General features: G+C 32.4%; 1 protein-coding gene across 1 annotated transcript in view; it reads right to left on the minus strand.

Annotated features, from left to right (window-relative positions):
- The window catches only part of LOC133203113 (uncharacterized), a 30767-nt gene extending 14053 nt beyond the window's left edge, over positions 1-16714 (minus strand). The window contains exons 1-7 of the mRNA XM_061338961.1: positions 16676-16714; positions 16073-16142; positions 15817-15962; positions 15520-15570; positions 13718-13987; positions 6599-6877; positions 1758-2036 (exon numbers count right to left, since the gene is read on the minus strand). Of these exons, the coding sequence (XP_061194945.1) occupies positions 1758-2036; positions 6599-6877; positions 13718-13987; positions 15520-15570; positions 15817-15901 (964 nt within the window). The 5' untranslated portion in view covers positions 15902-15962; positions 16073-16142; positions 16676-16714. The remainder of the gene's footprint in view (positions 1-1757; positions 2037-6598; positions 6878-13717; positions 13988-15519; positions 15571-15816; positions 15963-16072; positions 16143-16675) is intronic.
- Between the last annotated feature and the right edge of the window lie 260 nt (positions 16715-16974).

Consider the following 16974-nt stretch of genomic DNA (forward strand, 5'->3'; position numbering starts at 1 on the left):
ATTTCATATATGGTTACCATGGAAACGATTTTGCCAATCATTAAAAAAATACCAGAAATCATAAAAGTGTTAAAAAAGATTATTTACACAAAAATTCCAAAACTTCTCAATTTTAAAAAATTTCCATCAATTTCATTGTGTAAACGTGATGATTAGTGACATGGCCTCTTAATGTTTGTTAATCTCTTTATCTTATATAGATAAAACGCCATTGTCACACATTTTCTTAACAATTTGTTCATATTGAGTAAAAACAATCATGCATATTACCTGTTTAAATTGGTATTTTTGGTATCAACCAATTTCGTTATTCATTTCCTTTTTTTAAATTCATTTCTAATTCTGTCTCCACAAGTTTACATCTATTTCGTTAGGTTAGTTGTCCCTTTATTTATTAATTTAAATTGTACATCATAGCCTTATTATTCGATATCTGGGAATTGAAGAAATTCAATTCAAATTACACTCTGAAACAAATTTGAGAAAGAAGATCTGGTTGCTGTCGGCATACCGGCATTTCTTTTTTAAAAACGTATGTCAGTATTTTTATCTTAATCAAACATAATTTCTATTTTACATTTTCAATATTATTATTGTAAATAAATAAGCTTAATTTTATTGATTTACCTCCAGCTTTTATTTCGGCTCCCATTTTTATTAATTTTTTGTCACAGCTGCTTTGTTTATAAAAAAAATAACATCAAGCTTTCCTGAGTAAATGATCAAACGAACAATGATGAAAAAATATTTATTTTCTTTTCCTTTACAAATGGGCAGGAATAAGTGGTTTTAGTATGTTTTTCGTTTATTTTTAAGCAATCTTTAATGTTTCTTTTTTTTTTCCTTTTAAAGGTTTTAAATTGATCGTTTTGGTGTAGACTCACTTGAAACTTTACAATGAAAAACCTTATAAGCTTTAAAAAGTAAAATGGCATCAGTGCAGAAATTTAGAGTAAAATACAGGTATCAATTATTTTCACAACGAATACATGTAACAACTTTTTAAAAAAAAATTAATTTCATGCAAGTAAATATATTTAAAAAAAGAACGACTACTTCATGATCATCAATACCATCAGCTGTCAAAGAATGTATAGCAGTTTTGTTGGCTGTAAAATGGGGTTGTGAATGAACGAAATTTACCCAAACTTTGTTCATTACTTTTCTTGTTATCAGATAAACTGCTAAGATGGATACATAAACGATATGATAAAGTTTAGGTTATGTTGATTGTTATGAAGTAGATTATTACAGAATAATTCCAGAGAAAATGTTGGGAATAGTCCGTAATCCTGCGTTATTATAAAGGTTTGTAGTATGTCAATCGGATTATTTGATTAAAGCAGTCTAAAGGGTTTTGCAGTGCGTTTTGTTTTCGGAACGGAACCATTCGCTTCGGTACCGAACATTTCTTGCAGAGAGTGGTTCTCTTTGTTTCTGAGGTGTAGTAGCACTTTTTAGAGTGTACAAATCAGAATCAGGAAGAAAGAATTGAAAACTCTCAACTGATAACGGTCATCAAGAATCTTATGTTATGCTTATATAATTAAAAAATTAATCATTTATCAGTACAAGCATTAACAATTTTTTAAGTTATATCTTCTGAAAAATATTAGAATACTCAATCTGACTTCTACCTCAGAAAAGCTCATGAAAAGATTTGTCATTCTAAATGAAGTTTGATATTACAAAAAATTAGATGTTTAACTTTGTGAATTTATTTCTATTTAGAAATAAAATTAAAAAAAAAGTATTACCTAATGTGTAGTGAATTGTTATTTCACCAAAGTTATTTCGAACAGTGCATTCGTATGTGCCCAAAATATCCTCTTTGATACAGAAAATTCTTAGGCAGGAATCATCCAATGTTCCTCCAGAATAATTTTCTGACTCGTCGGACAATATCAAATCACAACCATTTCTTTTCCAGGACATGGAGGTCGTTGGTTTACAATCTTCAGATACAAACACTGCGTACTCAAGTACAACCTCTTCTCCATCTGTTTTAATTTCCCCCCGAGTTATGCTTGGGCGTTCTAAAATGGAAGAAAGATAGAGATGATTGATTGTATGTTATTTTACGTCCCGTTCGAGAATTTTTCACTCATATAGAGACGTCACCACAAACCGGCGCGGGGCTTCAAATTTAGACCTTTACTCGACACTCAGCTCAGGGCCATTGAACAGTGAGGATTCTTTATCGTGCCAACGCCTACCGTGACACGGGGCCTCCATTTTTAAGGTCTCATCCGAGAGACCTGCAACTTTCACTTCAAAGTCCCGAGCGCTTGGCGAAGGAACATTTGCTACCTTTTTTTCATCGATTAGGTCAGGTGCGGCCGTGATTCGAACACACGACTTTCCGATCACGGAGCAGCGCTCTACCGACGGAAGATAAAGATGAGATAAAGATGAAATGTATAGTCGAAACCGGATAAGTTTTGGTGTCAATTGGGTAAAATAATTTTTCGCGTTAGCAAATAGACAGTCCTGAAAGAATTTACAATTTCAAATCAGAACAATTGTCATTTTAAAAAGGATGATTCTATACATGTAACAGAGGCCCTAATCATTAACTGAAATGAAATTTGGTATACAGATTTATCATAAGAATATCTAGTAGGTCAAATTCTGTTTTGGGTATGATCGAGTCATTTTTGACAGAGTTATGCCACTTAGACTTAGGAAAATTCCAATTATTTGCAGTTACCGTTCATTTTCTTCGCAGAGGTTGCACATACTGAAATGAAATTTGGTATAAAGATTTATCATAAAAATATCTAGCTCAAGTTCTGTTTTGGGTACGATCGAGCCATTTTCGACAGAGTTATGCCTCTTTGATTTAGAAAAATTCCAATTATTTGGAGGGGGACATAAGTCCTTCACAAACATCTCGTTTTACCTTCACATTGTACATCATAGCCTTATCATTCAACATCTTTGGAAATAAATTGAATATCTCAAATTACATCCAGTAACCAAAAAAAAAAAAAAAAAAAAAAAAGAAAAAAAAAAAAGAAAGTCCTTCCTGTTTTATAAAGTATATTCGTATATTCTCCAGTCAAATATGATTACTATTTAGCATTTCACTGATTACACTTGTGAATGAATGAGCTTAATTTTATTGATTTGCCTCCAGCCTTTTTCGCCTCCCCTTTTTATTCAGTTCTTGTCACTGCTGCTTCATTTATATATATATATATATATATATATATATATATATATATATATATATATATATATATATATATATATATATATAAACATAATGCTTTCTTGAATAAATGATCAAATGAACAATGATAAAAAAATGATTGGTATGTTTTTCTGTATTTATAGGCAATTTTTAGTGTTTTAGCATGTTTTATTTTTGAGCAATCATGAATGTAATTTTTTTCCTTTTAAAAGTTTTAAATTGATCGTTTAGGTGTTTGACTCACTAGAAACTTTACAGACTTCAAAGAGTAAAAAGTTATAATTCCATAAACTTAGTATAAAATATTAATTTAATTTCACAATGTATTTCAAATTTAATTTCATGCAAGTAAATATGCAAAAAGAACGACGCTTCATGCTCATCATTCACATCAGCTGTCAAAGAATGTATACAGTCCTTGAAACGTTCTACTTTCCCATTTTTCCGTTCGTTCACCGTTCGTTCAGCGTGCGTTCAGCGTGCGTTCACCGTTCGTTCACCGTGCGTTCACCGTTCGCTCTCCGTTCACAGTTTTGCGTTCAGCGTTCACCGTGCGCTCGCGTTCACCGTTCACAAAGCGTTCACCGTTCGCTCTTCGTTCGTTCACTTTGCGTTCACCTTGCGTTCAGCGTTCACTTATCGCTCAGTCTTCAGTGTCATTCGGAACTCCGAAGTGAGAGGACTTATCTTTTTTTAAGTAAGGATTTACAGATTTTGAATTAAATAAATAACATACCGTGTTTAAAGAATCGTTATTTCATGGGGAAAAAATTATGTACAATATTTATTTTTATTATTCTAACTTAGCTGTTAGGTTATCTATAAAATTTATCTGGAAAATAAATGTTGTTATAAGTACATGTATGTACCTATGTAGAACGATGCTGAAAAATTAAATTTAAATACGGGCAAAATACTGATACTTCAAGCACTGCAACATTTTGTTGTTATGTTAAAGACGACAAATCGTTAATGGATAGATAATAATCGAAGGCAATTAATTTACAAACTGCAGCAAAAATGCGAAAATATTTATTTCTATCACATTTTTTCGGATAATACAGAAATACATATTAGAACTTGTTCTGAGAATGATAAACAGTACTGCGGATATCCAGTTAATTAAATATCTTTAGAGGAAATTAAATTGATAGTGTGGTTTGAAAAAATATTTGTTTAAAATGTAATACATTAAAGAATTTTTCTCTACTTTACATATAAAAGGGCTTAATTAGATAGAGAGAAATGCCTTTATAACATGAGTATCATTTATATAACCAAGGTGATTCTTCAGTAATGATATTTTTCACCGTAACTTTATATGTTTGTCATTCGATATTATTAAGAGCACCCCCCCCCCCCCTTCCCCTAAATCGGTTACTTAATTAGCATTTCCAGTACATTTTAGTTAACATTTAAAAAGAGGTTAATGTGTTTTGTAGCACAAAAATTTCAGTCTCAAAACAAACATGCATCCAGACAAAGTCAATAAACAATAGTAGTTCAAAATATACAAGTGCCGGCGGTGATATTTTAAGGAGCATGTTTCAAATTCAAGCGGTTTAATCATTCCAAGTGTTTATTCCCAAAGCATTTTATTTATTTATTTATTTATTTATTTATTTATTTATTTTTAGAAATGTTGGAATCAAATCTAGAAATGATAAGAAAAAATGTTAAAACTTCTTGGAAATACTAACACTTTGCCTTCGGTGTGAAGAGACTTTCACACCTGCACAGTGTCGAATGATTTTGATTGACAGGTCAAGCACGTGGACTTCGTGTGAACTTGAAGCAGGAAAATAAAAACCAATTATGACTGTAAAACAAATGGATTTGTTGATAGAAAATGGTTACTTTCACTGCCTGATATATTTAGAAAAAAATTAGAATTTTTGTTTGATATGGGTACAAACATTTGAGGAAAAGGAGGGGGGCTAAAACCGAATCTCTCTCTCTCTCTCTCTCTCTCATTTGTCTAATAAAAATTATGACAGCATATTACTTTAATATCAAGTTGTAAAAATTTAATATATAACAAATAATATGAATGCCTCTTTGTATCATCTTGTCCGAGTATAATCACGGCCGGGAAATGTCTACAGATACATGTAGAAGTCTGCTGAATAAATCATCATAAAAAATAAAACTGACACATAAATATATTATTGCATTAAAATTTTAAAATACGAGTGTATTTATGCAATACGTCCACATACCTTTGTAAAATATTTTTTTTCTCATTATTTTACACGGAATCGCCTTGTATGGTTGTTACAACCGTTGTTATTCATTCTATATGTCAGTAGTTTTCTCTTCTAAAATCCACATTATTTGTAATGATTTTATATATTAAATAAGAACAAACATATTTATTTTACAACTAGATTAATTTCATCTGTTATACTACAGTGTTCAGAAACAATTACAATGTTTTACAGCGATAAAAATCGTGTAATTAAAAAGTTGAATTTAAACATCGTGCATATGTGCAGAAAATACTGTAAGAAACTTAAATTAATAATTTTACTTAATGTGTATGTATCGTCTTTCTTAGGACAATTTTCATTGATTTGTTTATTTATTTATTATTCATTTATTTTTTTAGCACCAGGCATTAGAATACAATGGAATAGTTTCAATGCAAGGAAAAGATCAGAGGCATTCCGAATAAATCGTTCATCTTGCGTTCACCGTTCGTTCACCGTTCACTTTGCGCTCGCGTTTCCGCTCCGTTCGCGTTCTGCGTTCGCTCACCGTTCACCAAGTTGCGTTCAGCGTTCAGACATCGTTCACTCACCGTTCGCTCTGCGTTCGTTCAGCGTTCGTTCACCGTTCGTTCAGCGTTCGCTCACCGTTCAAGTGGGAAAGTAGAACGTTTCAGGGACTGTAACAGTTTAATTGGCTGTAAAATGGGGTTGCGAATGGACGAAGTTTACCTAAACTTTATTCATTACTTTTCTTGTTAACAAATAAAGTGCTAAGATGGATACATAGTCGATAATATTAAAATATTGAGGATATGTTAATTGTTATGAAGTAGATTAGTACACAATAATTCCAAAGAAAATTTTGGGAATAATAATCCGTAACCCTGCGTTATTATGAATGTTTTGAGTATTAATCATTAAAGCAGTCTAAAGGGTTTTGCGATACGTTTTCTTTTTGGAACGGAATCAATCGCTTCGGTACCGAACGTTTCTTGAAGAGAGTGGTGACTGAGGTCTAAAAGCACGTTTTTGAGTGTGGAAATCAGAATCAAGAAGAAAGAATTGAAAACACTCAACAGATAATAGAAATGTTCATGAAACATTTGTCATGTTAAATGAAGTTTGATATTACAAGAAATTGGATGTTTAACTTTGTGAATTTATTTCTAATTAGAAATAAAAAAAGTATTACCTAATGTTTTGTGAATTGTCATTTCACCAAATTTATTTTGAACAGTGCATTCGTATGTGCCAAAAATATCCTCTTTGATACAGCAAATTCTTAGGCAGGAATCATCCAATGTTCCCCCAGAATAATTTTCTGACTCGCCGGACAATATCAAATCACAACCATTTCTTTTCCAGGACATGGAGGTCAATGGTTTGCAATCTTTAGATACAAACACTGCGTACTCAAGTACGACCTCTTCTCCATCTGTTTTAATTTCTCCCAGAGTTATGCTTGGGGGTTCTAAAATGGAAGAAAAATAAATATATACTGCATTGTGGTGCAGAGGGATAACTGAATTAGATTTGGTCTCAATGGGGTGAACAAAAATTATCGTAAGCGCAATGAAGATTTCTAATAGAATTTTTCAAGTTCATAAGAGAATAGTTGTCTTTTAAAAGGATGATGTCTAACAGTTGTCCATGTATGTGTTGTAAATGAATTACACTCCTCATCACTGTTCGTTATCTATACCTTGACATACAGATTCTGGTTTTTCTGTTACCATGCCCTATCCACCGGGTTTTATTCTTCTTGGGGTTATGATAGATTGTTCTAAAATATTCTAGACGTTGTCATGGATAGTGATATTCTCTTTCCTATCTGGGAACAAGTGGGGAATACTATATTAGCTATAGTATAATGGGGAATACTAATTACATGTAGCTACAGTGTATAGTAAACTATAAAATACTACAATTAGTTATACGAGGGGTGATCAAAAAGTTCGCAAACTAATTGAACCACTAACATTAAAGATATAAAATTAGATTGAGTATGTATCATATTTTAAAGTAGTCCCATCCGGTTATAAAGCACATCTGCCACCTTTCTGCCCATGTGCGAAACACGTGGTCCAGGTGGTCGCTTGACATGCTCCGTAGCGTTCTGTTCAAACAGCTAAAAGATTTGATTGTTCCGAGTCATATCTGTTACCGTGCAGGTTATTTTTTAAAACAGAAATAGTCCATTTGTCACGAATTGCCAAATCTCGACAATAGGATGAATGGATATATTTTACCAGAACGAGCATGGTGATCATCACAACCCGACTCCTCCGTCTTGGATGCTTCGTTTTTTAATGTGAATCAAGTATGGGCGTGTTCTCTTTATCATATCTGATATGTTAAATTTTTTTTAAAGTAAATGATATTTTAAGGATGGTTTACTTTATTGTTAAGATATTTAACTATTTTTCTATCTGTAACTTTGCGATATTTCATATAAATTGCTCAACTAATGACACATCTCGTCCCCATCATGCTTTCACTGGGCACTATCACTTACATATTGACTCCATTTTTACATTGTGACATCATAAATATGGACCAAAACATTACATAACATCTGCTATTTACAGAATATGTTTATAACTATTTGTGTGCCAAGTTTCATTCTGATCTGAATTGTGGTTTTGTAAATATAGAGATGGTTTTCGAACTTTTTGATCACCCCACGTAAGTAGCATTCTAAGAATGATTGTTTCGCCTGCTTTATAGCATCATTATAAATGCAAATAAATTTAATCTTGGTTAGCTATTTACTTGCTCCTAGCATTATAGTTCTTGGATAATTGCCTGCAAAGAATAAAAACATCCACAGATAATTAGACTGCGATATACAGAATCTGATAATCAAATAAAAATATATTTCTCTAACCATCAAAGCTATATGTAGAATAAATAAAAATTTGAAATTATTACAAATGATTATTAATACGCCTTTCAAACAGTCCTCCGAAGTTGTTTTGAACCTGTCTTTATAGCAATTATCAGTCTACAACGATCCATTTTTGAAAACCGATCCCGATGTATTTTCATAGTATTTATAAATATCAGCTTGTGTGGTTATTGTATATCATGCAGTTTCAAAGTACAGTTCATACACGCGTAAACATGTGACTTAAATGCTAATTATCAAACTCCTGCCTCTCAAAATTCAAAAGAATAAGTAACATTAAGCAATTCAGATTTTATTTTGCAAAGTAGGTTAAAGGTCATGGTCAAATGGTCTCTAACACTGGTTTTTTTATTATGTTTAATGGCAAACATTGCACATACTAAATAGCATAGACAAACCTTTTAAATGTTAAATAAAATGTGCTTTTATTGGTACAATAAACTGTATTAAAAAGTAGGTCAAAGGTTACTAGGTCGGTAACCATGGTATTTTACAAAAACCATAGTGCTAACAATATATGTGCAAAATATGAAATCCATACCTCCTACAGTTCTTGAGATATAAGGTGTGACAAACAGACAGACGAAAAGAAAGACAGAAGACGCTTGGTAAAGTGATCCGTAAGTTTAGCTTTGCAGGCGACACAAAAACCAAAATATCGAAGATTTTCTATATTTCTATTGTATTCATTGTAGTAAATTAAAGTTTCAAATTTCTCTCTATAGTGAAATTGTGAAGTTCGATATCTTTCAGTATAGTGAGCAAGAGACCCAAGGGCCTTTACGTCACCTGAGTATAATACAACACAAAACGATCCATGGAAGTATAAAACAAAATTAACTGATAGACAAAGCAATGTTGCCCAAGAATTTCAAACATAGGTAATCAAAGATTACGAAGCTCACCTCGACGAATGTTATCTATAAGTAAGGCAAATCTCACATCATATTTTTTCTAGTTAGTGTACATCCCAAGATCAATATCCATGCAAGTTTGGCTTAAGTAGGACTTATAGTTATTTGGAAAAAGACCTGCTCCAAAAACTTTAACCTGGTTACTCATCTGGAAAATCTAGGTCAGATCCAGCACCCGAAGCAAGTGTGGTAGTGTCCATCCCTAGATGCATCATCCATGCAAGTTTGGTTCAGGTAGGGCTTATAGTTACTTGGGAATGGACTTGCTTCTAAAACTTTAACCAGGACGCCGACGTCGGGGGTATAGCATGAGCTCATCTCGACTTCGTCGAAGTGAGCTAAAAATCTGGTAAAAATACCCTTGCTTATTGTAACGTGCTAGACCCGATTGATCTCCTTTGGATCATACTTGGTTTTCCCAAGTCTTTCAGGGATGATAATGAATGCAAAATATACAAATACAAAGAACACTTGCCTATTATTTAAGGTATTCAATATATACAGATATGTTTTTGTCACTTGCCTAGTGCTACAATTCAGAACACACAGACTTGGATATATACAACGTGGTTATTTGCCATTTGTCACTAATTACAATAAGTCACTCTGGCTCTCTGTGATTCTTTGTTCACTTTGATAAGGTATAAAACAACATTCAGTCTCCTGTCAACCACAACTCCTCTACAAGTGACACTAACTTAGATCACCACAGTGTATACATACTGTGCACAATTACAACTTTTGCTAAATATATTAATAATCTTTATGTCAATCTTTTATACTGCTTTCCAGGCAAGAATCTGACTTTGAGCATACTTTGCTCATTTAAACCAAACATTCATTTTTATTTTGTTTCCATTTATATATAAAATTCTTTCTTGTATTCTCATTCAATCAAATAACCTGTTAATTAAATTATATACAAGGATTTCTTGATTAACAATATTTAGCAAAGGGGAGTAACTCTCATTTGCTTCACATCACAATTGTGTACTCTGCCTCCTAGATACCCACAAGCAAAGAAAAGGCACATTTACTTATAATTAAATTTAATACAAGTATTTACATTGATATTATTGCATTTAGCTTGTTTGCTTAGTACTCAGGGGCAGAGGAGATGTTTTTCAAAGCATTAATGCATTTTGCTAATTAATCATTAGAACCCCACCCAAGCTCAAGAACCCCTGACCCAGGGGCCATGAAATTCAAAATTATGGAAGAAGCATCCTTTCTCATCATAACTATGTATTTAGTTTGTTTAATTAATTACCAAAGGGCAGAGGAGAAGACTTTCAAAGCATTAATTTATTTTCAGTATATAATAAATAAGCCCCCCCCCCCCCCCCCAAACATGGAACCCCTGACCCAGGGGCCATGAAATTCACAATTTTGGAAGAGGCACTCTTGCTCATCATAACTATGTACTTAGTTCATCAGCTAAATACCCAGGAGCAGAGAGGATTTTCAAAGCATTCATTTATTTTCCGTATGTAGAAAATAAGCAGCCCCCCCCCCCCCACACACACACACACATGGAACCCCTCACCAAGAGGGACCATGAAATTCACAATTTCGAAAGAGACACTCTTGCTCATCATAACTATGTACTTAATTCATCGGCTCAATACCCAGGAGCAGAGGAGAAGATTTTCAAAGAATTAATGCATTTTCACTATATAATCATTGGCGCCGCGCCCTAACACCAAAACCCCTGACCCAGAGGCCATGAAATTCACAATTTCGAAAGAGACACTCTTGCTCATCATAACTATGTACTTAATTCATTGACTTAATACCCAGGACCAGAAGAGAAGATTTTCAAAGAATTAATGCATTTTCACTATATAATCATTAGAGCTCTGCCCTAACACCAGAACCCCTGACCCTGGGGCCATGAAATTCACAATTTTGGAAGAGGCACTCTTGCTCATTATAACTAGGTACTTAATTCATCGGCTTAATACCCAGGAGCAGAGGAGAACATTTTTAAAGAATTAATGCATTTTCACTATATAATTTTTATATGTGCCCTAGCACCAGAACCCCTGGCCCTAGGGCCATGAATTTCAGAATTTTGGTAGAGAGCTCAATGCTTATTACAATCATGCCAACAGTTTGACTGATTGATGTACAGAAGTAAAGGAGAAGATTTTTAAAGATTGCATTAATTTTGATGGTTTTAGCCCCTACCCTCATGCCCCAGGGGTTCAGGGGCCGTGGATTTCACAATTTTTACTCCCCTTCACCCATAGATGCTATATGCCAAAATTGGTTGAATTTGGTTCAGTGGTTCCAGAGAAGAAGCTAAAAATGTTCAAAAGTTTAAGACGAACGACGACAGACGAAAACAGATAGCAATGGGCCACCTGAGTGACTCAGGTGACCTAAAAATTGAAACTTTTTTCTATACTAAATCAAATTCCATTCCACATGTATTTACTATAATACTCGAAGTGAATATGTTGATAGTTTTCTAAACTACATTATACTTAATTGAACTTAGTTTAGTAAACAAAACAACTGTGTACTATAATTAACTATATATGGTGAAGAACAAATCCAAAGTCTTTAAAAAAAATTAATATTAAAGTTTATTCTATAGTGAGTAAATGAGTAAATTATTTTTCCTATAGCAAATCAAGATATGAAAGTTGTCAATATAATTAATCAAAATATCAAAAGGACTCCACGTCGGGTATGACTGGTCGACAAAGGATGCTTATTACTCTATGGCACCTGATCCTACCTCTGCTTTTAAGGGTCTGAGTTGGTCATGCTCATAATTTGCATTGCTTAAATGAGTTTTTGAGAATAACCACTGTTCGTTACCTTCACATTTCATGAAGATTTTTGGAAATTGAGGGTGTAAATAAACCTTATTAAACCTTATTGTTTCGTGAAGAACTTATTTAGGAAAAAGTAATATGATAAATGTCGTCATTATATCTTGCAAAAATCGTGATGTTAGAAATAATGTAACATATAAAACTATGATAACAATATCATTTTATGAATGTCTTTTATAAATGATGCTCGTGTTCACAATATTGAATTTTTTCATGCATAAAAAATAAATAAATAAATAAATAAATAAATAAATAAATAAATAATTGAATTGATCATAATGTTCAGAAGTAATAAATTTATACATTGTAGTGAATTGTTTTTCGCCAGATAGCCCAGGTCTGTTATATACAAGATTTTTTTTTTCTTTAATACACTTTCTTTCTTAAGATTATAACATCTAAGAGATCATGAATGTGTGTAATTTTTATAAAATAATGAAAGGAGAATATTACCTATCCAAATTAGTTGTTTCAAATGCTAAACTATAATTTTCCTCTGCCGAAAAGGGGAATTTTGAAGTGTAGTACGCTTTAACCTGTTAAACCTTACAAGCCTATAATAGGCAGAATCATTTATTTTCACTTTACACTATCAAAAAAAAAAACAAACAAAAAAACAAACAAACAAACGAACGAACGAACAAAAAAAAAAAAAAAAACAACAAACAAACAGATGAACGATTTTCAATTGGGAAGCCTACGCCAGATATCTGTTCAAAAATTAAGATTCTATGTCAAGGTTATAGTCAAAAATAGTATTATTATTTGCCTTTCTTTCATTGTAAGTGTCAAAATATAGGTAATGCATTTACAGAAATATATCAAATGCTGTTAAAATTTGTAGATACGATTTTATTCTATCATTTACCTCAATTGCCAAACGTGGTATTTCACCACAAAACAATAAGAAAATCCGTCATCAAATGGAAAAATTATAAAAGTAAGAATTTTTAATCACTTTGTAGACAAAATTTAACATGTAGTATCCATAGCACAATTTCAAATTATAAAATTATATCCATCGAGTTATGGAATCCTTTGTCTGTTGGAAGCAAATTTAGAAAACATATTTACCACAAATTTAGAAAACATCTTTACCACAAATTTAGAAAACATCTTTACCACAAATTTAGAAAACGTCTGTACCACAAATTTAGAAAACATCTTTACCACAAATTTAGAAAACATCTTTACCACAAATTTCACACATTTAAAAATGTAATGATTTAAATTTCAATTACATAAAGATTTTTATTAGGAATAATGACAACGATACATGCATGTACAACACATTGGTAAAGTTTTTTTTCCCCAAATTAAATGTTTGCTGACATGAAAAATGGTTTCGTATCTGCTTTTATCAAACTTAAATCTTTCACAGAACTCGTAAGAACATAAATAAACCTTCTAATTTAAGTTAATAAATATCATAAAATGATTGGATCTTAAAAGGGCGCGTGCGTGTGGGTGTGTGGGAGGGTGTGTGCCTGTGTGAATAAGACGATAATTTAGAGTGGCACTCTTTTAGCATACGCTGCTGTTTCCAAGATTTAGTACAAGCACAGAGGATCATGAACATCTATTTTGATATAGGAGTTACTTATTTCAAGATATTGTGTACTTCAAACATAAAATAGAAATACCTAGAATAAATGTATTCTTCTCATCCATCCCATTACATTTGCATGCGTATTTAATACAACAAACGTATTCCCCAGAATCAAGACGACCTGCATTTTTAACGACAAGGGCTTGCTTATCCTCGGCAAAACTGTATTTTTCCGTTGCGTTTTTAAAGTTGATTTTCTTTCCATCTTTTGACCATATAATATTCCGTGTTTGAATGATCCTGTGATTCATAGGAAGTAGACATCGCAACACAACATTTTCCCCAACTGCTTCTACCTTATGTTCTGAATGAAAAGCAATTAACATAAAAACCAAAATGATTATTATTGATTTGAAAACATAGCTACTTTTTTATTTTCAATAAATACGTACATGTTAAGCAAAGCAGGTTAATGAGTTCCAGATTCTGAGCAAATAAAAAAATGTCTTTGTGTTTCCATCATGATTAACGTGTATATTTGTTAAAAAAAAATAAGTATGTTTTGATACCATCGTGAACGTATTAGCGAAATTATAAATTAAAATCAAAAGAAATGCATCTGAATAAAAAAAACAGTAACATGTAGAAGTAATGGTTTTCAATAGGTTAAACACAGTTAGCAAACAAGAGGCCTATGGGCCACAACGCTCACCTGAGTCAATATGGCCCTGTTGTTCTTCGTCAGCAGATTTCTTCTCCTATATATTCATATGTAAAGCTTTGATCGCCTGTTCTAGGCACACCCTACCCCCCAGGTGCCATGTTTTGAATGAAAGTGAACCTTAACTTTCTGAGGATGCTTCTATGTTCATATAATTAATCATGGCTTTGCTGTTCTTGAAAACGGAATTTTGAAGATGTCTGCCATCCTACTATGGGGGTGGGGATTCGTGCTTTGAACAAATTTGAATCTACACTACCTAAGGATGCTTCCATATCAATTTGACTAATGAAGGCTTTTTTGTTCTTAAGAAGAAGGTTTTAAAGATATTTCCTATATAATAATTATGCTCTTTTGTAAAACTTTGATCCCCCATTGTGGCCCCACCCTACTACTGGAGGATTCCTTGAACAAACTTGAATCTACAATGCTTGGGGATGCTTCCATATCAATATGATTGATCATGGCTTTCCTGTTCTTGAAAAGATTTTTGAAGATTTTTCCTATGCATTACTATGTATAACTTTGATCCCCCATTATGGCCCAACCTACCACCCGGGGTCAAGATTTAAACAAACTTGAATCTACACTACCTGAGGATGATTCCATATCAATATGACTAATTGTGACTTTGTTGTTTTTGAGAAGAAGATTTTTAAAGATTTTTTTCTTCATATTCCTATTTAAAACTTTGATCCCCCATTATGGCCCCACCCTACACTCATGGGTCATGATTTGAAGAAACTTGAATCTACATTATGTACTGAAGGTTTCAGATAAGTTTCAACTTTTTTGGCCCAAAGGTTCTTGAAAAGAAGATTTTTAAAAGACAACATCAAATTTTTACCAATCCTTAATTATTTCCCCTTGGAAGAAGGCGTGGCCCTTCATTTGAACAAACTTGAACCCTCTTAACCCAAGGATGCTTTGTGGCAAGTTTGATTGATATTGGCCCAGTGGTTCTGGAGAAGAAGTCGAAAATGTTACAAGTTTACAGACGGACAGCTAGATGGACAGACAGATGGACTACAGACAAAATGTGATCAGAAAAACTCACTTAAGCTTTCAGCTCAGGTGAGCTAAAAAATGTGATAAAGTGATATTTCTATCAAAATAAGTGAATTAACAAGTTATAGTTTCAAAAAAGAACAATGTATGAAAGTATGTTTTATCACCCGAAAGCAAACAGTGTTCTTCACCATGACCGCTCTCGTGACTTTTACAAACTGTAATTCAAAGGAAAAAATATTAAATGATATTGAAGTAATCAAATAACATTTTGTGCATGATTGAAATATTTGATTTTCGTTACAAGTCACCCAGAGAAATGACATCCACTCATCAATCAATCTCCCCGTCCATCTATCTATCCATCAATCCATTCACCTATCTATACCTCCATTCACCAATCCATTCATTCATCCATCCATCCTATCTATCCATCTAGTAAATTTTTATTTAATATTTCATACCTCTAAATTTCCTTGCTATAAATATTGATGCAATAAGGACGATGATAATGATAAGAACACAAGAAATTATTACTCCAATTAACATTTCTAAAGAAGAACTATCATCTGGTAATGGTTTTATTGTAGATGGTGTTGTTTTCACTTTCCTAAAAAAATGAAAAGAACTGAAAACATAAACATGCACTTGGTCCAGTACATTAATCTGAAGATTTTTATGAAATAAGAAAACCTAATTTGATTAAATTATTGTTTATACCCCCGGCTTGTGCATTTTGCATCAGCCAAGTAACATCCTTCCGATTTGTTAAGAAGAAGACATTCCTGATCTGCAATACATGAACAAAAAAAGAAATTGAAAGCCAAATAACGATTGTTAAAGTAGAATATTTTTGATTTTTAATTTCCTTCGTAAATTATATTCATCCACGTGTATGTTTTGTATGACATCATCTGGAACTATTTAGAGTAAAACATGCAAAGTTTCAATCCTAGCAATCACAAAATATGAGTAGGAATGCTTTTGAAACCTTTCTTATCTGAGCTACATTTTATTCAGTGTTGAAATACTGACATGATAAAAATGCTATACATGTAAACTTGACCCAAGATTAAAGTCGCTAGAAAATGTTATCTTAAGCTCAAAGCTTATCAAAAAGCTTGTACTTGATAAACATGTTTTTCTAAGTGCAAAGTAAAAAAAAAACATGAATGTCAAAGTGACCTATATGTAACATGACCTTAAACAAGCTTCTAAAAATCCAAAATAAAAATACAGTGAACATTTTACAATTCCCAGCATTTCTTAGAGCAATTATAGAAATAATAGCATCTAAGATACCACCAAAACAATTATACAAACATTTATAAAGTTCGTTGCTTCTGTAGGTTTTATTTGGACATCCATCTGTGAATCCAGCACAACTGTATGTGTCAGTGAAATGGGAATTTAATAAGATCCAACAATAACCTACAAATATATAAGCTTGTTATGCTTGAACCTCTACTTTTTAAAGAGATGGACGAACATGACATTATATATAGCTTCAGATATATAAAAACCATATTCAATCTGTGAATTAGGTATTTAGAGTGTAAGTTTTTATTATTAAAATTTATGAAATTATAACAAACTTTTATGCGGAAAATTTTCGCGGCAAA

This window comes from Saccostrea echinata, unplaced genomic scaffold (genome assembly GCF_033153115.1).
Source record: "Saccostrea echinata isolate AGI-Se365-2 ecotype Australia unplaced genomic scaffold, CSIRO_AGI_Sech_v1 ptg000048l, whole genome shotgun sequence".
In the NCBI taxonomy this organism is placed as follows: Eukaryota; Metazoa; Mollusca; class Bivalvia; order Ostreida; family Ostreidae; genus Saccostrea; species Saccostrea echinata.